This window comes from Coregonus clupeaformis, chromosome 19 (genome assembly GCF_020615455.1).
Source record: "Coregonus clupeaformis isolate EN_2021a chromosome 19, ASM2061545v1, whole genome shotgun sequence".
Lineage (NCBI taxonomy): Eukaryota > Metazoa > Chordata > Actinopteri > Salmoniformes > Salmonidae > Coregonus > Coregonus clupeaformis.
In genome coordinates this window covers 3,795,125-3,821,130 of record NC_059210.1, presented here as the reverse complement: position 1 = coordinate 3,821,130, position 26,006 = coordinate 3,795,125, and the positions used below count along the sequence as shown (strand labels likewise).

At 42.5% G+C, this 26,006-nt stretch overlaps 1 protein-coding gene across 1 annotated transcript; it reads left to right on the top strand.

Moving 5' to 3' along the window:
• LOC121531711 lies at positions 1-25,659 on the top strand. Its single transcript, XM_041837100.1, has 4 exons — positions 1-112; positions 19,942-24,668; positions 24,910-24,972; positions 25,184-25,659. Exons 2-4 carry the CDS (start codon positions 19,988-19,990, stop codon positions 25,303-25,305), a joined length of 4,866 nt encoding a protein of 1,621 aa, XP_041693034.1. The 5' UTR covers positions 1-112; positions 19,942-19,987; the 3' UTR covers positions 25,306-25,659.
• Positions 25,660-26,006: the final 347 nt, after the last annotated feature.

The window sequence follows — 26,006 nt, the reverse complement described above, 5'->3', positions numbered from 1 at the left end:
GAACGTTGTTGGCGTGTTGGCTGATGCTGGATGGAAAGGAGCAGTTAGTGAGTTTTTTTTTTCAAGAAGACAACAATGGTTTTTAACGGACAATTTGTCTTTAGAGTAATCTGTAAGTACCTTTTCTAAAATATTGTATATCTTACTTACATGATGGGGAGGATGGCTGTACAGCTGGTCACTTTAACCATAACATTTATCCCACAGTTTGTGTTTTCGGACTAAAGCAATCAATTTTAGACAGTGGCTGGCTGAAAAGGTTGAACGTATATTTCCGACCCGTTTGCTAAATGGTCCTGCCTATGGCATTGTGATTTTTGAATACATTTTCGAATTCCAAAGGGCAAGGCAACTCAGATTAGCTTGGATAGCCATAGGTTGTCTGTAAGCATCTTTCACTTGAAATGCAGAGGGTGTTGAAGTGTTGTACAGGGTGTTATACAGGGTGTAGAAGTGTTGCACGGGGCGAAAGTTCACGCCTGGCTTGTCTGCTTGGTTTGGCGCCAGGAGTTTGAACCGAAATTGCTTTCTGCTGAGCAGAACCACCATTTTCTTTCGTTCCTTTCCGCTGTTCCGACCAGCAACATAAATAACAGGTTCGAACCAAAAACAAGTACATTGCCTTTCTGTGCCTTTTTTAACATCAAAAGGTCCAAAGTTCTGGGCAAAGACCCAAAACATCCCCATCAAATTAAATATCTTTCTTGATCAAATAACATGGAAAACAACCACTTTTTTTGTGCAGTATTCATTTACCATCCTTACAAACCACTTAATGTAAATGTACATTACTGTATTGTACATAGGCTGGTCATCTAGGTTTGTACCTGTAGGCTTTCCATCACCATGAAGAAAAACAATGCACAATACAGTAATTGATTACATTGAGACATCAAGTGGTTTGTGATGATGGTCAGTGGGCCAGTTCCAGGCCCAGAACGGACCCACTACCAGCCTGGCCAGCCTGCTCTGAGCACCACCACGCCATGAAAGGGCGAGAGAGGAAGGGAACGGTAGAGGGGATAGAAGGAGGATCGAGCATTGAAGGGAAAGAAAAGAAGAGGAAGACAAGCCGCTGATCTGCATACAGCTGGATGCCGGTCTGTTTGAACATTGGTGTTACCATGCCAACGAGAAGAGCTAACTAATGCTGAAATGGAATACTACAAAGAGCGAGAGTACCTCAGACTGCCACTGGACACATAATGAAAGTAGAGTACCTTATAGAGTTGAAACCTCACATCTAATCTAACCTCACATCTTTTACTGATATCCACATGGCAGTCAAAGCTAGCTTTTTGGTCTAGCTGGTGTTGTGTATGGTTGACAGAGCGAAAAGACACCACCTGTACCCCAAGCTCAAGGCAGAACAATAAACCAGTGAGAAGACGGTCACTGGGATACTGGAGCACATGCGAGAGAGAACTTTAAACTGTGGTCCTCTGTAGCTCAGCTGGTAGAGCATGGCGCTTGTAATGCCAAGGTAGTGGGTTCGATCCCCGGGACCACCCATACACAAAAATGTATGACTGTAAGTCGCTTTGGATAAAAGCGTCTGCTAAATGGCATATTATTATTATTATTATTATGATGTGGCTTAGTTGGTAGAGCATTACACCTGCAACAGTAGGGTTGTGGGTTCAATTCCCACAGGGGACTGGTATGAAAATGTATGCATACACTACCAGTGCTTGACTTGGGATGAAAAAAGTGCAGGAGCTGTGCTTTTTCCAAGTCGGTCCAATAGACTGTTCACTGAAATTCACAAATGACATTATGCTATATAGACCTCTGATTATTCACTGTTAAGGGTTCATAAACATTTTCCATGACTTAATAACATGTTCATGACTATTATTATAGCTTACATGGAAAAATGTAACCATTATTGACACTGGAAGGCTGCTGTGCCTAATCCCATGTACAGTGCATTCGGAAAGTATTCAGACCCCTTGACTTTTTCCAAATCTTGTAACGTTACAGCCTTATTCTAAAATTGATTTAAGTTGTTTTTCCCCCTCATCAATCTACACACAATACCCCATAATGACTAAGCAAAAACAGGTTTTTATAAATTTTTGCAAATTTATTAAAAATACAAAACTGAAATATCACATTTACATAAGTATTGAGACCCTTCACTCAGTACTTTGTTGAAGCACCTTTGGTAGTGATTTATAGCCTTGAGTCTTCTTGGGTATGAAGCTACAAGCTTGGCACCTGTATTTGGGGAGTTTCTCCCATTCTCTGCAGATCCTCAAGCTCTGTCTGGTTGGATGGGGAGTGTCGCTGCACAGCTGTTTTCAGGTCTCTCCAGAGATGTTCAAGGCCAGACTCTGGCTGGGCCACTGAAGGACATTCAGAGACTTGTCCCGAAGCCACTCCTGCGTTGTCTTGGCTGTGTGCTTAGGGTCGTTGTCCTGTTGGAAGGTAAACTTCGCCCCAGTATGAGGTTCTGAGCTCTCTGGAGCAGGTTTTCATCAAGGATCTCTCTGTACTGTGCTCCGTTCATCTTTCCTTCGATCCTGCCTAGTCTCCCGTTCCATGCTCCTGAAAAACATCCCCACAGCAAGATGCTGCCACCACCATGCTTCACCGTAGGGATGGTGCCAGGTTTCCCCCAGACGTGACGCTTGGCATTCAGGGCAAAGAGTTCAATCTTGGTGTCATCAGACCAAATAATCTTGTTTCTCATGGTCTGAGAGTCCTTTAGGTGCATTTTGGCAAACTCCAAGAGGGCTGTAATGTGCCTTTTACTGAGGAGTGGCTTCTGTCTGGCCACTCTACCATAAAGGCCTGATTGGTGGAGTGCTGCAGAGATGGTTGTCCTTCTGTAAGGTTCTCCCATCTCCACAGAGGAACTCTGGAGCTCTGTCAGAGTGACCATCAGGTTCTTGGTCGCCTCCCTGACCAAAGCCCTTCTCCCCTGATTGCTCAGTTTGGCCGGACTACCAGCTCTAGGAAGAGTCTTGGTGGTTCCAAACTTCTTCCATTTAAGAATGATGGAGGCCACTGTGTTTTCGGGGACCTTCAATGCTGCAGAAATGTTTGGGTACTCATCCCAAGATCTATGCCTCGACACAATTCTGTATCGGAGCTCTACGGACAATTCCTTCAACCTCATGGCTTGGTTTTTGCACTGTCAACTGTGGGACCTTATAGACAGGTGTTTGCCTTTCCAAATAATGTCCAATCAATTGAATTTACCACAGGTGGATTCCAATCAAGTTGTCGAAACATCTCAAGGACGATAAATGGAAACAGGATGCACCTGAGCTCTATGTCGAGTCTCATAGCAAAGGGTCTGAATACTTATGAAAATAAGGTATTTCTGTTTTAAATAAATTATCAAATTTCTAAAAACCTGTTTTTGCTTGGTCATTATGGGGTATTGTGTGTAGATTGAGGAAACTTTTTTATTTAATACATTTTAGAATTAGGCTGTAACGTAACAAAATGTGGAAAAAGTCAAGGGGTCTGAATACTTTCCGAATGCACTGTAGGCCTACCATCTCCTGCCGTCATGCTCTTGATGAAGGCACTTAACCCCCCACAAAGTAGAACTGCACTATCAGTCACATGTTGTCTGTGCTTGGTAAACCCTCCTTAGGACCCTCTGGCAGAACTCCCAGAATATGTTCTTTAAGTTAAGATAGGAAACGGAGCCAGTCACATGTAGGAACCAATCCTATTAATCATGTTTATGTAGCTGTATATAAGGCACTATGTAAGGAACGCCCTTTTAGAGCTCACTTCAGACCGGTACTTTATGCATCTAAGTTTGACTGTGACCTCTCCAGATTGCTGACAATAAAGAGTGAATCATTTAATATTTGTACCTGTGTAGAATTTCCACGACAGGAGATCAATGCGGCGTTATTTGTCAATTAGGCTGTTCTTAGAAAACATGTTTTATGTTGTCGCAATTACATGGCTACTGTTTAATAGAGGAATCCCAGCTTTCCAACGGTGCAGATTTATTTAGCCTAGGCTCTACAGTGCCGGTGGAAAGGCGACAACGACATTAATGCTTAGTTAGCTATAGTTAACTTGTAGCAGTTCTTGCTAGTTATGTTTTGAATTGGCTATCTACAGTGGGGAGAACAAGTATTTGATACACTGCCGATTTTGCAGGTTTTCCTACTTACAAAGCATGTAGAGGTCTGTAATGTTTTATCATAGGTACACTTCAACTGTGAGAGACAGCATCTAAAACAAAAATCCAGAAAATCACATTGTATGATTTTTAAGTAATTAATTTGCATTTTATTGCATGACATAAGTATTTGATACATCAGAAAAGCAGAACTTAATATTTGGTACAGAAACCTTTGTTTGCAATTACAGAGATCATACGTTTCCTGTAGGTCTTGACCAGGTTTGCACACACTGCAGCAGGGATTTTGGCCCACTCCATACAGACCTTCTCCAGATCCTTCAGGTTTCGGGGCTGTCGCTGGGCAATACGGACTTTCAGCTCCCTCCAAATATGTTCTATTGGGTTCAGATCTGGAGACTGGCTAGGCCACTCCAGGACCTTGAGATGCTTCTTACGGAGCCACTCCTTAGTTGCCCTGGCTGTGTGTTTTGGGTCATTGTCATGCTGGAAGAACAAGCCACGACCCATCTTCAGTGCTCTTACTGAGGGAAGGAGGTTGTTGGCCAAGATCTCACGATACATGGCCCCATCCATCCTCCCCTCAATACAGTGCAGTCATCCTGTCCCCTTTGCAGAAAAGCATTCCCAAAGAATGATGTTTCCACCTCCATGCTTCACGATTGGGATGGTGTTCTTGGGGTTGTACTCATCCTTCTTCTTCCTCCAAACACGGCGAGTGGAGTTTCGACCAAAAAGCTATATTTTTGATGACTGCACGTGTTTCCTTGCAGGTAACCATGGTTAACAGAGGAAGAACAATGAGTTCAAGCACCACCCTCCTTTTAAAGCTTCCAGTCTGTTATTCTAACTCAATCGGCATGACAGAGTGATCTCCAGCCTTGTCCTCGTCAACACTCTCACCTGTGTTAACTAGAGAATCACTGACATGATGTCAGCTGTTCCTTTTGTGGCAGGGCTGAAATGCAGTGGATATGTTTTTGGGGGATTAAGTTCATTTTCATGGCAAAGAGGGACTTTGCAATTAATTGCAATTCATCTGATCACCCTTCATGACATTCTGGAGTATATGCAAATTGCCATCATAAAAACCGAGGCAGCAGACTTTGTAAAAAAGTTATATTTGTGTCATTCTCAAAACTTTTGACCACGACTGTAGTTAGGATTTTTTTCATGTAGCGTCATCTGAACGATAGCTGAGCAGGTAGTCAGCGTCTCAGGGACCAGAACTAGGGAACGAGGTCGAATCCTGGCGAAAGCATGTTATTTTGAAAATCGTTTTACGTTAAACCACACTTTCTGCACATTGTTGTTCAAACAATTTGTTTTATTTAGTCAAGTACAAGCTTCTGTCTTAAGCATCCTAAATAATGCCATAGATTCCATTTTTGACAGCAAAAAAAAGGAAGCATTATGGAAGGTGTGAACTTGTATGGTAACTGACCGTCATCTTGAACTTGTACTAAGACCCGCGACTAGCTGCCGCGCCACAGAGATTTGATGAATATTGTGGGTTAAAGTTCTATATGAACATCATACTGCTTTTCATTGCTGATCAGCAGATGTCACATGTGCATTGTGTTAAAAGCTCAGAGTAATGAACCCTTTTTCGGCACAATTTGGTGAATGCCCCAAAGGCTTCAGAAAGCCTCGGTTTCCCATGACTATGTCTGAACGAACCAGAGGTAACTCATTTCAGGGTTTTAGGACTACAAGCTGTTGTGCTCTATGAAGTGGGCAAGTTAGTTGTATCCAATTTTATTTGTCACATACAGTGAGGGGAAAAAAGTATTTGATCCCCTGCTGATTTTGTACGTTTGCCCACTGACAAAGAAATGATCAGTCTATAATTTTAATGGTAGGTTTATTTGAACAGTGAGAGACAGAATAACAACAAAAAAATCCAGAAAAACGCATGTCAAAAATGTTATCAATTGATTTGCATTTTAATGAGGGAAATAAGTATTTGACCCCCTCTCAATCAGAAAGATTTCTGTCTCCCAGGTGTATTTTATACAGGTAACGAGCTGAGATTAGGATCACACTCTTACCTGTATAAAATACACCTGTCAGGGACAAGATTGTAGACCTACACAAGGCTGGAATGGGCTACATGACCATCGCCAAGCAGCTTGGTGAGAAGGTGACAACAGTTGGTGCGATTATTCGCAAATGGAAGAAACACAAAAGAACTGTCAGTCTCCCTTGGTCTGGGGCTCCATGCAAGATCTCACCTCGGAGGAGTTGCAATGATCATGAGAACGGTGAGGAATCAGCCCAGAATTACACGGGATGATCTTGTCAATGATCTCGAGGCAGCTGGGACCATAGTCACCAAGAAAACAATTGGTAACACACTACGCCGTGAAGGACTGAAATCCTGCAGCGCCCGCAATGTCCCCCTGTTCAAGAAAGCACATATACAGTGGGGAGAACAAGTATTTGATACACTGCCGATTTTGCAGGTTTTCCTACTTACAAAGCATGTAGAGGTCTGTAATTTTTATCATAGGTACACTTCAACTGTGAGACAAAAATCCAGAAAATCACATTGTATGATTTTTAAGTAATTAATTTGCATTTTATTGCATGACATAAGTATTTGATCACCTACCAACCAGTAAGAATTCCGGCTCTCACAGACCTGTTAGTTTTTCTTTAAGAAGCCCTCCTGTTCTCCACTCATTACCTGTATTAACTGCACCTGTTTGAACTCGTTACCTGTACAAAAGACACCTGTCCACACACTCAATCAAACAGACTCCAACCTCTCCACAATGGCCAAGACCAGAGAGCTGTGTAAGGACATCAGGGATAAAATTGTAGACCTGCACAAGGCTCGGATGGGCTACAGGACAATAGGCAAGCAGCTTGGTGAGAAGGCAACATCTGTTGGCGCAATTATTAGAAAATGGAAGAAGTTCAAGATGACGGTCAATCACCCTCGGTCTGGGGCTCCATGCAAGATCTCACCTCGTGGGGCATCAATGATCATGAGGAAGGTGAGGGATCAGCCCAGAACTACACGGCAGGACCTGGTCAATGACCTGAAGAGAGCTGGGACCACAGTCTCAAAGAAAACCATTAGTAACACACTACGCCGTCATTGATTAAAATCCTGCAGTGCACGCAAGGTCCCCCTGCTCAAGCAAGCGCATGTCCAGGCCCGTCTGAAGTTTGCCAATGACCATCTGGATGATCCAGAGGAGGAATGGGAGAAGGTCATGTGGTCTGATGAGACAAAAATAGAGCTTTTTGGTCTAAACTCCACTCGCCGTGTTTGGAGGAAGAAGAAGGATGAGTACAACCCCAAGAACACCATCCCAACCGTGAAGCATGGAGGTGGAAACATCATTCTTTGGGGATGCTTTTCTGCAAAGGGGACAGGACGACTGCACCGTATTGAGGGGAGGATGGATGGGGCCATGTATCGCGAGATCTTGGCCAACAACCTCCTTCCCTCAGTAAGAGCATTGAAGATGGGTCGTGGCTGGGTCTTCCAGCTTGACAATGACCCGAAACACACAGCCAGGGAAACTAAGGAGTGGCTCCGTATGAAGCATCTCAAGGTCCTGGAGTGGCCTAGCCAGTCTCCAGACCTGAACCCAATAGAAAATCTTTGGAGGGAGCTGAAAGTCCGTATTGCCCAGCGACAGTCCTGAAACCTGAAGGATCTGGAGAAGGTCTGTATGGAGGAGTTGGCCAAAATCCCTGCTGCAGTGTGTGCAAACCTGGTCAAGACCTACAGGAAACGTATGATCTCTGTAATTGCAAACATAGGTTTCTGTACCAAATATTAAGTTCTGCTTTTCTGATGTATCAAATACTTATGTCATGCAATAAAATGCAAATTAATTACTTAAAAATCATACAATGTGATTTTCTGGATTATTGTTTTAGATTCCGTCTCTCACAGTTGAAGTGTACCTATGATAAAAATTACAGACCTCTACATGCTTTGTAAGTAGGAAAACCTGCAAAATCGGCAGTGTATCAAATACTTGTTCTCCCCACTGTACATGCCCGTCTGAAGTTTGCCAATGAACATCTGAATGATTCAGAGGAGAACTGGGTGAAAGTGTTGTGGTCAGATGAGACCAAAATGGAGCTCTTTGGCATCAACTCAACTCGCCGTGTTTGGAGGAGGAGGAATGCTGCCTATGACCCCAAGAACACCATCCCACCGTCAAACATGGAGGTGGAAACATTATGCTTTGGGGGTGTTTTTCTGCTAAGGGGACAGGACAACTTCACCTCATCAAAGGGACGATGGACGGGGCCATGTACCGTCAAATCTTGGGTGAGAACCTCCTTCCCTCAGCCAGGGCATTGAAAATGGGTCGTGGATGGGTATTCCAGCATGACAATGACCCAAAACACACGGCCAGGGCAACAAAGGAGTGGCTCAAGAAGAAGCACATTAAGGTCCTGGAGTGGCCTAGCCAGTCTCCAGACCTTAATCCCATAGAAAATCTGTGGAGGGAGCTGAAGGTTCGAGTTGCCAAACGTCAGCCTCGAAACCTTAATGACTTGGAGAAGATCTGCAAAGAGGAGTGGGACAAAATCCCTCCTTAGATGTGTGCAAACCTGGTGGCCAACTACAAGAAACGTCTGACCTCTGTGATTGCCAACAAGGGTTTTTCCACCAAGTACTAAGTCATGTTTTGCAGAGGGGTCAAATACTTATTTCCCTTATTTAAAATGCAAATCAATTCATAACATTTTTGACATGCGTTTTTCTGGATTTTTTTGTTGTTGTTCTGTCTCTCACTGTTCAAATAAACCTACCATTAAAATGATAGATTGATCATTTCTTTGTTAGTGGGCAAACGTACAAAATCAGCAGGGGATCAAATACTTTTTTCCCCTCACTGTAACTATTACCCCACCCCCAAAGTCAATACTTTGTAGAGCCACCTTTTGCAGCAATTACAGCTGCAAGTCTTTTGGGGTATGTCTCTATAAGCTTGGCACATCTAGCCACTGGCATTTTTGCCCATTCTTCAAGGCAAAACTGCTCCAGTTCCTTCAAGTTGGATGGGTTCCGCTGGTGTACAACAATCTTTAAGTCATACCACAGATTCTCAATTGGATTGAGGTCTGGGCTTTGACTAGGCCATACCAAGGCATTTAAATGTTTCCCCTTAAACCACTCTAGTGTTGCTTTAGAAGTATGCTTAGGGTTATTGTCCTGCTGGAAGGTGAACCTCCCTGTATTTGGCGCCATCCATCATTCCTTCAATTCTGACCAGTTTCCCAGTCCCTGCCGATGAAAATATCCCCACAGCATGATGCTGCCACCACCATGCTTCACTGTGGGATGGTGTTCTCAGGGTGATGAGAGGTGTTAGGTTTGCGCCAGACATAGCGTTTTCCTTGATGGCCAAAAAGCTCAGTTTTAGTCTCATCTGACCAGAGTACCTTCTTCCATATGTTTGGGGAGTCTCCCACATGGCCTTTGGCGAACACCAAACATGTTTGCTTATTTTTTTCTTTAAGCAATGTATTTTTTCTGGCCACTTTTCCTTAAAGCCCAGCTCTGTGGAGTGTACGGCTTAAAGTGGTCCTATGGACAGATACTCCAATCTCCACTGTGGATCTTTGCAGCTCCTTCAGGGTTATCTTTGGTCTCTTTGTTGGCTCTCTGATTACAGTTTTTCTCAATTGCTAAAACACAATTTCTGAAACCTTGCTCCATTTCCTGAAAACATTAAACACAAAACCTCATCTTCAAGCACTATTTACAAAACCTCTGACTCCTCTTGCAAAATGAAACATTTGCCTCAAAACAGTTTTACCTGTGTTCAAAATCAAACACTGCTCTCAAATCATAAACCAAGTGATCAAAATGATATACACTCTCAAGCAGTCAGTAAACAATACACCGAAAAATAGAAAACACATTGTTCAAAACATACAGTTCTCAGGGAGAAGTACATTTTTAATCTCAAAACAAATTTCATATTTTTCCATCATTGTCTTTTGATGAACGAAAACATGTTCTATCATAGTAGGTCAACATTTTTTGTTCTTCCTCCTCCTTGTACCCCTATTTTTACAGTACTGTACCCTGCATCTCACAAACTTGTCCTTTGTCTCTGTGATACTGTAATTCTTATACTTTGTTGATATGAATCTGCAACCAGTCAAAATCTATTGAACAGTCAGTACTGTTAACAAATAGAAAGCCCAATGTTCAGGGCCATACAATTTGTCCATTGTACAGTATACAGCCTACAATGCACTGTACTACAGTATACAATACTAAAAGGGACAAAAATCAAAGGAGTAAACATGTGATCAATGTGCTTCTTCTTGTCTTTGGGCTGGGTCAGGCCAGAGCACTTCGTCGACATCACAAGCAATATTGTCCCTCCTGAGGCAACGGGGGAAGAAGCCTCTTGTGTGCCGTATCCAGCCCTGACATGATTCCTCACATATATCACCACAGGCTAAATCCATGGCTTGCAGCAGATTTACTCTGGTGTAGGGTTGTCTATCATACACTTTCCATCTCCAAGAGGAGATAAACTCCTCAATCGGATTCAGGAAAGGCGAGTATGGAGGGAGGTACAAGTTCATAAACTGCCCATTGATGTTTCTGAATGTACACTTACTTGCACATACTGAACTCCCAGTTCTCTCACCCTTGGTGAGTTGCGTTCAAAAGGTACTCTGAATACTTGTTTCATTCGCATCCTGTTACGATGGGGACACGGTCAATTGTGGAAATGCTCACACTGTCGATTCCCTGGAAGTGTGTGTTGTCTTGTATCACTCGTTCCTGGATTTCTCTGAGTCGTATTGCATTATCTTGAAGGACCATGCCAACTATAACGGCCTCTTGCTCCCGAGTGAATATACAGTGGGGAAAAAAAGTATTTAGTCAGCCACCAATTGTGCAAGTTCTCCCACTTAAAAAGATGAGAGAGGCCTGTAATTTTCATCATAGGTACACGTCAACTATGACAGACAAAATGAGAAAATAAAATCCAGAAAATCACATTGTAGGATTTTTAATGAATTTATTTGCAAATTATGGTGGAAAATAAGTATTTGGTCAATAACAAAAGTTTCTCAATACTTTGTTATATACCCTTTGTTGGCAATGACACAGGTCAAACGTTTTCTGTAAGTCTTCACAAGGTTTTCACACACTGTTGCTTGTGTTTTGGCCCATTCCTCCATGCAGATCTCCTCTAGAGCAGTGATGTTTTGGGGCTGTCGCTGGGCAACACGGACTTTCAACTCTCTCCAAAGATTTTCTATGGGATTGAGATCTGGAGACTGGCTAGGCCACTCCAGGACCTTGAAATGCTTCTTACGAAGCCACTCCTTCGTTGCCCGGGCGATGTGTTTGGGATCATTGTCATGCTGAAAGACCCAGCCACGTTTCATCTTCAATGCCCTTGCTGATAGAAGGAGGTTTTCACTCAAAATCTTACGATACATGGCCCCATTCATTCTTTCCTTTACACGGATCAGTCGTCCTGGTCCCTTTGCAGAAAAACAGCCCCAAAGCATGATGTTTCCACCCCCATGCTTCACAGTAGGTATGGTGTTCTTTGGATGCAACTCAGCATTCTTTGTCCTCCAAACACGACAAGTTGAGTTTTTACCAAAAAGTTCTATTTTGGTTTCATCTGACCATATGACATTCTCCCAATCCTCTTCTGGATCATCCAAATGCACTCTAGCAAACTTCAGACGGGCCTGGACATGTACTGGCTTAAGCAGGGGGACACGTCTGTCACTGCAGGATTTGAGTCCTGGCGGCGTAGTGTGTTACTGATGGTAGGCTTTGTTACTTTGGTCCCAGCTCTCTGCAGGTCATTCACTAGGTCCCCCCGTGTGGTTCTGGGATTTTTGCTCACCGTTGTTGTGATCATTTTGACCCCACGGGGTGAGATCTTGCGTGGAGCCCCAGATCGAGGGAGATTATCAGTGTATGTCTTCCATTTCCTAATAATTGCTCCCACAGTTGATTTCTTCAAACCAAGCTGCTTACCTATTGCAGATTCAGTCTTCCCAGCCTGGTGCAGGTCTACAATTTTGTTTCTGGTGTCCTTTGACAGCTCTTTGGTCTTGGCCATAGTGGAGTTTGGAGTGTGACTGTTTGAGGTTGTGGACAGGTGTCTTTTATACTGATAACAAGTTCAAACAGGTGCCATTAATACAGGTAACGAGTGGAGGATAGAGGAGCCTCTTAAAGAAGAAGTTACAGGTCTGTGAGAGCCAGAAATCTTGCTTGTTTGTAGGTGACCAAATACTTATTTTCCACCATAATTTGCAAATAAATTCATAAAAAATCCTACAATGTGATTTTCTGGATTTTATTTTCTCATTTTGTCTGTCATAGTTGACGTGTACCTATGATGAAAATTACAGGCCTCTCTCATCTTTTTAAGTGGGAGAACTTGCACAATTGGTGGCTGACTAAATACTTCTTTTCCCCACTGTACCTGTCCTTCCACCTGCATGTGGCAGCCTTGCAATTCTACAAAAAGTAGTTATGCAGTTACAAAACATATTCATGCAGTACAATACATACAGTGATTAACTTTACAAATGTCTATTGAAACAGCTGCATATAGTGTAGTACAGTAAATTTACAATTACAAAAATACAGTAGTATACTGTACCTGTTCTCTTCTCTGAATGTCCTTACTATGGTGGACACAGAAAATCGGCTCAAATTGGGTTGCACTCTAAGTCCTGCTTCCCTCATTGTCAGTCCATGGACAAGAACATGGTCTATGACTATTGGTCGAATTTCATCAGATATTTCCACTCTTTGTCTTCCTCTTCGTCCTCCTCTTCCTCTTTCTTGCCCTCCTCTTCCTCCTCATCGCCCACCTCGCATACGTCCTCGTCCTCTCACATTGTTTCTTCTATCCATTCTCAGACTTTCTCCTTCCCACCTTCAACAACCTGTTTGCTCTCTGAACTGGCTTATATTGGTTGTGTCGCATCATTTGAAACAGGTTAAATCAATTTTGAGTGGTTGTGTTCAATCAATGACAAGTGTTCTCTATTTGTATTTGATTGTTGCCACTTGTGTTTACCAGTATGGATGACATGTGCATTAGAGTGCAGAATGTGTTTTGAGAATGAGAATGTGTTTAGAGTTTTGCTGAAAAGTCTAAGTGAGATCTGCATATTGTGTTTTACCATGTGAAATGGTTTAAGGTATTGACAACAGACTGCATAATTAGCTAAATGAGTCCAGGCAACTGAGAACTTTGTTCAGCCAATGGGTTTTAGTGTTTTAGCAATTGAGAAAAACTGTAATGCCCTCCTTGCCTGGTCCGTGAGTTTTGGTGGGCGGCCCTCTCTTGGCAGGTTTGTTGTAGTGCCATATTCTTTCAATTTTTTAATAATGGATTTAATGGTGCTCCGTGGGATGTTCAAAGTTTCAGATATTTTTTTATAACCTAACCCTGATCTGTACTTCTCCACAACTTTGTCCCTGACCTGTTTGGAGAGCTCCTTGGTCTTCATGCTTGGTGGTGTTGCAGACTCTGGGGCCATTCAGAACAGATATATTACTGAGATCATGTGACACTTAAATAAAGTCCACCTGTGTGCAATCTAACTAATTATGTGACTTCTGAAGGTAATTGGTTGCACCAGATCTTATTTAGGGCCTTCATAGCAAAGGGGGTGAATACATATGCATGCACCACTTTTCCGTTATTAAAAAAATAAATAAATAAATGAAAAGTTTCAACTTTTGAATGAATTATTATTATTTTTTTTACAAGTTATTTTTTTCATTTCACTTCACCAATTTGGACTATTTTGTGTATGTCCATTACATGAAATCCAAATAAAAATCAATTTAAATTACAGGTTGTAGCGCAACAAAATAGGAAAAACGCCAAGGGGGATGAATACTTTTGCAAGGCACTGTACTGCAGTTGCACCCAAGCAGCTCATAAATCTGTATGCTCAGATTTATGACTAAATCAAACAAGACAAGCCTGTATCATCAAAACTACTAACATATAACAGTGGACAATTCTAAGGGTAAAAACTGCATAGTATGTCTAATTTTAAACCAGTATAGTATGTAATGAATATTACATTTCCACCACAGGACCGTATATAGACAGTTGTTTGCCTTTCCAAATCATGTCCAATCAATTGAATTTACCACAGGTGGAAATATAAACCTATTTTCGCTTTGTCAGAAATGTTCCATACACACACAAAGCTTATTTCGCTCAAATTTTGTGAACAAATTTGTTTACATCCCTGTTAGTGAGCATTTTTCCTTTGCCAACATAATCCGTTGTGAGGAGCGCACATTTCTGTACTGCGTAATTACAAGGTGTGTGTGTGTGTGTGTGTGTGATAGATATTGTCGCTATTTAAAACTGAGCACACAATGGACAGCTATGCGATCCATCGTGGAGACAAGTGCTCACCTTGATACAGCACCAGCGGGTGCAAAGCGCCACTCGCTGGGCCACCTCATTTGATATTGTTCCCATTCCCTTTTCGCCAAGTTTAGAGTTGTAAACTAATAGAAAGTAGAAGTGTGAGAGAGAGAGAGAGAGAGAGAGAGAGAGAGAGAGAGAGAGAGAGAGAGACTGACTCAAAACCCCCACAACTGAATAGATAAGAGCATATCTTTAGTGCACCGCTTAGAAAACAGGGCTGAGAGCTCTTCATGCAGAATGGGGCCCATATGAACTCTGCAAAAAAGAAACACCCTTTTTCAGGACCCTGTCTTTCAAAGATTATTTCTAAAAATCAAAATAACTTCACAGATCTTCATTGTAAAGGCTTTAAACACTGTTTCCAATGCTTGTTCAATGAACCGTAAACAATTAATGAACATGCACCTGTGGAACGGTCGTTAAGACACTAACAGCTTACAGACGGTAAGGTCACAGTTATGAAAACTTAGGACGCTAAAGAGGCCTTTCTACTGACTCTGAAAACACCAAAAGAAAGATGCCCAGGGTCCCTGCTGATCTGCGTGAACGTGCCTTAGGCATGATGCAAGGAGGCATGAGGACTGCAGATGTGGCCAGGGCAATAAATTGCGATGTCTGTACGGTGAGACGCCTAAGACAGCACTACAGGGAGGCAGGACGGCTGATTGCCCTCGCAGTGGCAGACCACGTGTAACAACACCTGCACAGGATCGGTACATCCAAACATTACACCTGCGGGACAGGTACAGGATGGCAACAACAACTGCCCGGGTTACACAAGGAACGCGCAAATGACCATTGAGCACGTCTGGGACCTGTTGGATCGGAGGGTGAGGGCTAGGGCCTTTCCCCCTAGAAATGTCTGGGAACTTGCAGGTGCCTTCGTGGAAGAGTGGGGTAACATCTCACAGCAAGAACTGGCAAATCTGGTGCAGTCCATGAGGAGGAGATGCACTGCAGTACTTAATGCAGCTAGTGGCCACACCAGATACTGACTTACTTTTGATTTTGACCCCCCCTTTGTTCAGGGACACATTATTCCATTTCTGTTTGTCACATGTCTGTGGAACTTGTTCAGTTTGTCTAATTTGTTGAATCTTTTTATGTTCATACAAATATTTACACATGTTATGTTTGCTGAAAATAAACGCAGTTGACAGTGAGAGGACGTTTTCTTTTTTTGCTGAGTTTATATACGTGTGTGTTTGTGTATAAATGTGTATACACACACGTGTGTGTGTATATAAATATATGTGTATACACGTGTGTGTGTGTATATATATATATATATATATATATACACACACACACACACACACACGTGTATACACATATATTTATATACACACACACGTATATATATATATATATATATATATATATATTTGTGTGTGTCAAGGGGTCTGAATACTTTCCGAATGTGATATATAAATATAATAATCCATTTTAAAATAAGGCTGTAAAATAACAAAATGTGGAAAAAGTCAAGGGGTCTGAATACACCCCCCCGTGTTTTGTTATATAACAGCCTCATTCTAAAATTGATTAAATAAATAAAAATCCTCAATCTACACACAATGGCAAAGTGAAAACAGGTTTTTAGAAATGTTCGCTTATGTATTAAAAATAGAAACAGAAATGTCTTATTTAAACAAGTATTCAGACCTTTTGCTATGAGACTCGAAATTTACATTTTAGTCATTTAGCAGACACTCTTATCCAGAGCGACTTACAGTTAGTGAGTGCATACATTTTCAAATTGAGCTCAGGTGCATCCTGTTTCCATTGATCATCCTTGAGATGTTTCTACAACTTGATTGGAGTCAAGCTGTGGTAAATTCAATTGATTGGACATGATTTGGATAGGCACACGCCTGTCTATATATGTCAGAGCAAAAACCAAGCCATTTGGTCGAAGGAATTGTCCGTAGAGCTCTGAGACAGGATTGTGTCAACACGTATACGCTGAACAAAAGTCTAAACAGAACATGTAAAGTGTTGGTCCCATGCTTCATGAGCTGAAGTAAAAGATCCCAGAAATGTTCCATACGCACAAAAATATTATTTCTAAAATTTTGTGCACATTTGTTTGCATCCCTGTTACTGAGCATTTCTCCTTTACCAAGATAATCCATCCACCTGCATATCAAGAAGCTGATTAAACAGCATGATCATTACACAGTTGCACTTTGTGCTGGGGACAATAAAAGGCCACTCGAAAATGTGCAGTTTTGTCACACAACACAATGCCACAGATGTTTTGAGGGAGCGTGCAATTGGCATGCTGACTGCAGGAATGTCCACCAGAGCTGTTGCCAGAGAATTTAATGTTAATTTCTTTAACATAAACCGCCTGCAACGTAGTTTGAGAAAATGTGGCAGTATGTCCAACCCGCCTCACAACCGCAGACCACGTGTATGGCGTTGTGTGGGCGAGCGGTTTGCTAATGTCAATGCTGTGAACAGAGCTCCATGGTGGAGGTGGGGTTATGGTATGGGCAGGCATAACCTACGGACAATGAACAGAATTGCATTTTATCGGGAGCAATTTGAATGCACAGAAATACCGTGATGAGATCCTGAGGCCCATTGTGAGGCCCATTTCTTTTAAGGTATCTGTGACCAACAGATGCATATCTGTATTCCCAGTCATGTGAAATCCATAGATTAGAGCCTAGTGATTTAATTTCAATGGACTGATTTTCCTCATATGAACTGTAACTCAGTAAAATCTTTGAAATTGTTGCATGTTGCGTTTTTATATTTTAAAGTATATTTATCACCTCTGTTTTCCCAGACAAGTCCTTCCCCCTCCTGAGTCTAGGATGTACAATTCATCTCTGTGGCTATGCAGGTGGTGTTATCGTGCCAGCCTGAATCCAGAACCGTTAGTACTCCTCCATGCATCTCCCGGTCTTCTTATCAGTGGGGAGTATACATTCTTGCACCTTGCTGCAGTCCATCGTTAATGATCCTCTCATACTGTGAGAGAGAAATTATGTATGTACCTGATTTGTTTGATATTAATAGTTACTCTTTGTTAAGTATATAATGGTTAAGACATTTCTGTTCTACTAATGCTGTGTTTTGGTAAAGGGATGGTTTCCACTTTAGCTCCCTGCAGCTAATCTGGGCGTATGGTCACTAAAGATAGCTTGAGCTAAACCCCTCATTGTTTCTAATCATTCTTGCATCTGGGAAACTAAGCCGGGCTGGGGGTTAAAACAACACCAGGTGCAGATAACCCACCCGATCTGAGTGGGAGGGATGGAACCAGCCATGACTAAACATTTTAGTGTCAGCTATATAAGAACCAGGATTCCTCTAAGGTCAAGGTCTCGGCACGCACACACACTTAAGTGTGCGGTCGACCAGCTCATTATTGCAATAATTAATCGATGTTAAATAAAGATTCATTGTTTGAATAATTGTCCAAGTCTCTCTCAGTATACATGAATTTCCACGACAATTTACAGAGCTATTTTAGAATAAACAATATATCCATACTGAGGTGAATATGATGCAAAACATATTGAGAGAATATAATGATATATAACAGTGAAGCTATAACATATTGAGAGAATATAATGATATATAACAGTGAAGCTATAACATATTGAGAGAATATAATGATATATAACAGTGAAGCTATAACATATTGAGAGAATATAATGATATATAACAGTGAAGCTATAACATATTGAGAGAATATAATGATATATAACAGCGAGGCTATAAGACAGTTACAGGGCAGTAGTTCACAATCTATTAGCTCTATCATATGACTCCTATCTCACCCTTAAGAAAACATTCTGTCTCAGGGGACATCCATCTAACCCATAACACATGAATCACGTTTGCCAGGCTACTTATATGAATATAAACATACTATGAAATTGTATATGCAGGGCTCCCTTGGAAAAGAGACACTGGTCTCAATGGTGACTCCCTGCTAAAATAAGCATTGCTTGGATATAAGAGAGTGCTGCACCACTCGATAGGCAGGTATTCAGCTGTTGCCTCTTTTAGTATTAAACTATTGAACTTCACGCTCACTCTTTTCTGGTAAATACAGTGCATTCGGAAAGTATTCAGACTCCTTGACTTTCCACATTTTGTTACGTTACAGCCTTATTCTAAAATTGTTTTTTTTTTTTACAAAATCCTCAACGATTTACACACAATACCCCATAATGAGAGCAATTTTTTTTTAGCAAATTTATGAAAACGGAAGTAAATCTTGGTTTCATCAGACCAGAGAATCTTGTTTCTCATGGTCAGAGTCCTTTAGGTGCCTTTTGGCAAACTCCAAGCTGGCTGTCATGTGCCTTTTACTGAGGAGTGGCTTCCGTCTGGCCATTCTACCATACATGCCTGATTGGTGGAGTGCTGCAAAGATGGTTGTCCTTCTGGAAGGTTCTCCCATCTCCACAGAGGAACTCTGGAGCTCTGTCAGTGTGACCATCGGGTTCTTGGTTATCACCCTGACCAAGTCCCTTCTCCCCCGATTGCTCAGTTTGGCCGGGCGGCCAGCTCTAGGAAGAGTCTTGGTGGTTCCAAACGTCTTCCATTTTAGAATGATGGAGGCCACTGTGTTCTTGGGGACCTTCAATGCTGCAGAAATGTTTGGGTACCCTTCCCCAGATCTGTGCCTCGACACAATCCTGTCTCGGCGCTCTACGGACAATTCCTTCGACCCTCATGGCTTGGTTTTTGCTCTGACATTCACTGTCAACTGTGGGACCTTATATAGACAGGTGTGTGCCTTTCCAAATCATGTCCAATCAATTGAATGTACCACAGGTGGACTCCAATCAAGTTGTAGAAACATCTCAAGGATGATCAATGGAAACAGGATGCACCTGAGCTCAATTTCGAGTCTCATAGCAAAGGGTCTGAATACTTATGTAAATAAGGTATTTATGTTTTTATTTTTAATACATTTGCAAATATTTCTAAAAAACTTTTTTCGCTTTGTCATTATGGGATATTGTGTGTAGATTGATGGGGGAAAATTGTTTTAATCAATTTTATAATAAGTCTGTAATGTAACAAAATGTGGAGTGTCAAGGGGTCTGAATACTTTCCGAATGCATATTGAATCAGACCGGTTATCCCGAGTTGAAGTCAGAGTTGACCAAAGTTACCTCGCTAACTCCTCAAACCTGATTCGTAGTATACCCCACTGGTAAAACATATTAGCTAGCCTACCTGTCACAAGACTATGCTGCCAGAGAATTTGATGAGGACTTTGTAGCACCAGATTGCCATACCCTAAACCTAAGATTTTTACAGAAATGACACCACTGGATACAGTCTACATTGGTTACTGTGGGTTTGTTGCGCTAATCCCGGTTCATAATATGTTTTTAATTTCAGAAATGGTTACATTCTGCCATACCACGAGACTGAGGAGACAAGGAGAATGCAGACCTCTACCTGGACCCAAAGTGGACCGGATCGATCCGTCGCTGGACAATCCTCAAGTCCCCAAGTTACCAGTGGTCAGATGAGTGGGAATCCGAGCACCTATTCTCATCAATATGGGCCAGTCAGACCTACTGTCCTGTATACACAAGGTGGTCAATGCCTACCACACAGTGGACAAGTAACCGGTGGAGGTTACTGGAGTGGACAGACCCTGGATCAACAGGCATCAATGGTTTATATAAACTCATCTCAGCATTCACCCACAAAAGAGCAGGTTCTAATGGGTACCAGTCCCCTTTTGACATCACTCTTGATTAACAATGCAGCGGCTGCACAATCAACTGGTGTTACATCACAAAGTGGAAACCATCACACCTTGCCCGGAAGGTTTAACAGTGCAGCTCAACCCACTTACCAACAGGGACAGGGGTATTTGGGTGTTAATAATAACAATCCACAGAGGCTTGTAACTGATGGTCAGGGTGCAACCATTCACTGCCCCCCTCATATTAATGCACCACTGAATACAAATGTTATGTCTCATCAAAGCCCAGCAAGTGGCAGTCAGCAGCTGGTACTTGGCAGACAAGACTGGGCCTCCAGTGGTACCTCTGCTGCTCTTGCAATGGGTAGGAGCCCCAACCATTTAAATCATCATCAATGGACTGTAGTGAGTGGGCAGGATTCAAGAAGGATAGCAGTTAAAGCTCCTCAACAGGGGTACCCACAAACACCAAACTATTTGCAAAGTGCACAGGAGACAACATATAACCAACTGTTGTATGTACTTCAAAATCAGAAAAAGAACAGCAGGACTAAGATGAACAGGGTTCAACATGGAGCACCTGTCCACACTGGCTCATCAAACCACAGTCAAATGTATCCCTCTCAACCTCTCACGGGCCGCAACAACCAGGTCAATGTACCAAATGCTACAGTGGGGCAGTCAATGCCAATGCATAACATTAGCCAGAATCCTCAGTACAATGTTATGCATAACCCTCCTTTTAATAATTCTCCAAGACATGTCTCCATCTGCCCTGAAAGCCTTCCCATCACACCACAACAGAACAGACTCCCATCTTATTGTGCAAATATTAACAGTCATTCAGGGGCCATTGGAAATAATGCACACCATGCCACATATCCTAGGCCCCATATCCAAGGCACAGGCCCTACCCTATATTACAAGCCAGACTGCACCAATGTTCTGGTATCCAACACTGGACCATCTTCATCTGTGCCAAATGATAGTATACAGTCCTCAGTCCAGCACAACCGTGAGTCTGCGCCTCCACCATACCCAGGCCAGCACTCCCATGGACCCGTACTGAACAAGCCAGAACATGTGGTTGGGGCAGGAGCGCATTTCCTGCAACACGTGCCAAACCAAGGCTCAGCCCCTACCCTACATTACAAGCCAAAAAACACCTGTGTTCTGATATCCAACACTGGACCATCTTCATCTGTGCCAAACCATGGTATGCGGTTTTCAGGCCAGCAAAACTGTGAGTCTGTGACTCCGTCACACCCCATAAGACAGGGCTATTACATAACAGTAACAGAGGACAAAAGTGGAAATGGATTTAGAGCAGAAAATTGTATTTTCATAGGAGATAAAGCTAATGAAAGTGCTATGGTCCTGCAAGGATCATCTGCAAGTAATGCCCCCTCTGTTCTTATGGCGCAGAAGGCCATCGCAGTTGTACAACCACTATCGCAGTGTATGCAGACAAACACACCTCTAAACGTGGCTGGCTTGACCACCCAATGTATGTCTTTCTCAACAGGTGTCGAAAATGTGAGCAACCCTGTGGAAGAATCTTGTGACCAAAGTCCATCACAAGCCCAAACAACCCTTACTTTATCTGCTTCTTTGACAAATGAATCTGGACAAGAGGTCCCCAAGATCAGACCAGAATCAGGGGCTGAAAAAACACTGACTCAGGGTTCAGAAACATCTGATGTTGAAATGGCCAAGACATATTCATGTTTCAAGTCTGAACGGTCACTATCAAACTGGTTACGTGCAGAGAAATTTGATTCTCAACCATTATCTAATGCGGAATGTCAAGCCACTCAGAGAAAAGAGTTAGCTGACACAGAAATTACCACTCATGTGCATGTTAACCAATTGAGTGAGGAAACTAATGAAAAGGTAGTTTCAGATGAGGACATTTTTGAATTGTCCTCTGTTCCTGTAATCAAATGGACCCTTGGTAAATTGAAGGAGTTGGTAGATACTGTGCAACGTCAAAAATGCTCTGCCACATCAGTTGAAAGCAAAATACTAAGCCTCTATTGGGGTGGAGATGGGCCAAAGCTTATGGATGCTGCAAGATCTGGTATATTACAGAATATAATGCAAGAGGTTAGATCTGTGTGTGGCGAAGATGACGATATGTCATCACAGTCTGTCATATTTTCACAAGTCAGGCGCAAAAACTGGGGTCAAGTTGAAGAGAAATGTGCCATTCTTAAACATGATTCTGTTCACCCCGAATTCCCGGCGCAAGAGTCATCATGGTTGAACACCAATAAGCAGCTTGATGACATAGACAAGGAGTTTGGATTCCCATGGTCACTAAGATATTACCAAAAGACTCTTCAAAGAGGTGATGAACAACCAAAACTGATTTGTACCGAAAATGAGAAATATGCAGACTCTGCAAGTGACATGCAGACTGAGGTGACTCAGACGAAGAGGTCAACACCCTCTGAATCTGAAGTAATTCAAGGCTCAGGTTTGGCACATAGCTCCACCCAGACTCTCTCAGTGGTTAAGAGGGAAAGTGCAGGTATCATTTTTAGTGACCCATTTTCCTCCCTAGAGATCAACGTGCTGCCACCAGAAGAGGCTTTGCAGTTTTTCAGTGGCCAGCTACTACAAGACGAAGTGAAAGACCTGTTGGAATTGACAATAGAAATGGACGCGGAGCTGATTGAGTTGAAAGATCACTCAGTGGAGGATAAATCATCTGAGAGAGTAGATGTGAATTTGAATGTAAAACTCGAAAACAAAGGCAATGTCCAATCAGAAGATTACTGTTGCCTCTCTCGTTGGATGGCAGTGTTCAGTGGGTCCACCAATTCTTCGTCCTGCAAATGCCAGTACAAGACTGAATTGGGTTCAGCAAAGGCCACTGTAAAAGCGACGGCGTTGGTTGAGGAAACATTGTCTGTTGAACCCAGCACAACAAAAGCAGAACAAAGGGAATGTCTACATTTGTGTAAATCAAATAGCACAGCAGAAGGAAAGAGGGAAGAGAATCCTGTTAAAAATTTGAATCCTCAATCTTGGAAATCTACAGGCATTGAAGAATGCCAAAGGATTGTCTTGTCTGATAGCGAATCTGAGACTGCTCGCCCATACAGAAATGGGGTGAAGAGCTTGCCTTTGTCAAAAGCCCCAGCACTGCAGCTCCCCATCAACCACACAAACATTCTTGAAGTTGAAATTGAAGAGGTCTTCTCGAGCTATGAAGACTTTCTCAAAGTAGCCACCCCAATGTCAGAGCTAGTTTGGGACAATGTACAGCCAAAGCAGAAACATATGGAATGTGTACAAGAACTTGGTGTCATTTTGGAAGAAGGAAACCCTAGATCTAGTGAAGTTGTTCCTATAGTTTCCATTCCTACTTCTAATCTGCAACCCCAACCAACAGACAAAATCTGTTTCCTTACATCACTTTCCTTGGCACAAAGATGTCAAAAGCATCTCTCTCCTAAAACAAATCATAGCTATAAGGTTAAACAAAAAGGGGTTGGACTCAAGAGAAGATGTGTTGAAAGTCCTCATTCAAAATTGCCTGTCCCAAGAAAGCAAAGGAAAATGAGAGATGGATTGGGTCCCTTCTTTCAACTCGTTCCTGAGGTCAACTTGACTAACAGCGATGACTATTTAGAGCCCCCCAATACAAGTACTTCTAAATCTTTGGAAGAAGAGAAACCTTTAAAAGGTAGCAATCTCCTGAAGCCAACAGAACCTGGAATTGGGACTAAGATGTGGAGGGTCAGCACAGTAACTCTGGCCTTGTTTGGTTCCTCACCCCAGATGAAAAATGGGACTTTAGCAACTGGCCAACGCAAGGACCATAATGCTTCTCGAGCCAGACCTTTTTCAGACAAAGCTCCAGCACCTCCTATAACCCTCATTGTGAATGTAAACTCCTGTACGACAGAGCCCTCCGAGACCAGCCCTCCAGTGGAAAGCCCAGTCAAACAACGGATCTTAAACGAGTGGAAGAACAGTTTTGTCCCGACAAAGAAGACAAAGTCCAGGGGCAGAGCGTCAAGACTACAAAACAGAGGCTTTGCTCCAAAGATTGTTTGTGCTGAAGTGGCCAAAAAGACTGTTGCCCCCACCAACATAGATGGAGGTGCATTATCCTCTGAAAGACGAGACACACCAGAAAGATCTATAAAGGCCAAGCAGACTTTGCGGCACATTGAAAGAGAGAGAATCTTAAACAGCCTGAAACTCAGACTGAAGAAATCAAGGATTGAGGCAGTGCCATCCAGTATCCCTGATATAGTGGGAAAAAGTAAATATGAGATCGGGAACCCTGCTCCTTTGCATCATGAGGAGAACAGTCTTCTTATGTTTAGTGTGCTGCCTGAGTCGTTCAAGTTCAAAGAACCCATGGACCCTCCGACACAGACAGGTTCAATGAAGGGTAAGTAATACCAACACAGATATGCTTGGTCTTACTCCTGTAGCTCAGTTTGTAGTGCATGACGCTTGCAACGCTAGGGTTGTGGGTTCGATTCCCATGGGGAGGCCAGTATGAAAAATGTATGCACTCACTAACTGTAAGTCGCTCTGGATAAGAGCGTCTGCTAAATGACTAAAATGTTAAGGTTACCTGTAATTAGACATTTATTCCTGCTCTTTTCACATTGAAACACTTCCATCAGAAATGGCTGGTCTGGTTGCTGCGACGGCTGAGAGTCCTAAGACAATAGTCCAAAAATACCAAGGTAATAAAGCATGCTATCTATTCAACCATGTGTTGAAAATGTATGTATTGTGGCCACTTCCTACATTGCGTTTTCCATATCTTTGTAAGGAAAGTGTTTCTTGTATCTATGCAGTTTGTTCCCTTTCTCCATTTATTCCTTTGTGTTAATAAGGAGGACGTAGGTTTTTGTTTTATTTGTTGTAACAAATGAACTATTACACTCTCTGTAGGTGTATGGTCTGTTGGCCTTCAGAAGAGAGATTGTCCTCTTACGTCTTCGACCACTAAAGTCCCCAGGTCAACCTCCACCGCCTTCCAGAAGTTTCAGAAGAAATTCAATCAGAAGAAGTAGGCCCGGCAGCTATCCCAATACAAATTGTATTGCCTTCAGTTATGGACTGGAGGAGTGGAGTGAGGACTGTTGCATGACAATCTGATTCTTGTAACTTGTTTCCCATGGAAATATAGGCTATGGGTACAATTTGTTTTTTTGTTTGGTTATGAACATTTGTCATAAACAATGTATGTTCTTTTGGAATGCAGAAATTGACCTTATTGTGGTAAGGTTGGGCAGCTCATAATACGGTTATTATTTACCGTAGATATCGTGAGCCAATATATCTGACAGTATCCTCCTTGTCACACCCTGGCTCTGGGACTCTATATGTTGAGCCAGGGTGTGTTCATTCTATGTGTTCATTTTCTATGTTGGGTGTTCTAGGTTGTGTATTCTATGTTGGCCAGAGTGGCTCCCAATCAGAGGCAACAAGTGTCAGCTGTTGTGGGTTGTCTCTGATTGGGAGCCATATTTAAACTGTATGTTTTCCCTTGGGTGTTGTGGGTTTTTGTTCCGTGTCGGTATGTTTAACCGTGGACTTCACGAGTCGTGTTTTGTTAGTACTTTAATTAAATAAAGTCATGTTTGTTTCACACGCTGCGCCTTGGTCTACTCACTCCTACGACGATCGTGATAGAAAAACCCACCGTAAAAGGACCAAGCAGCGTGTCCAGGAGCAGGCAGACTGGACATGGGAGGAAGCGCCAGGAAAGGAG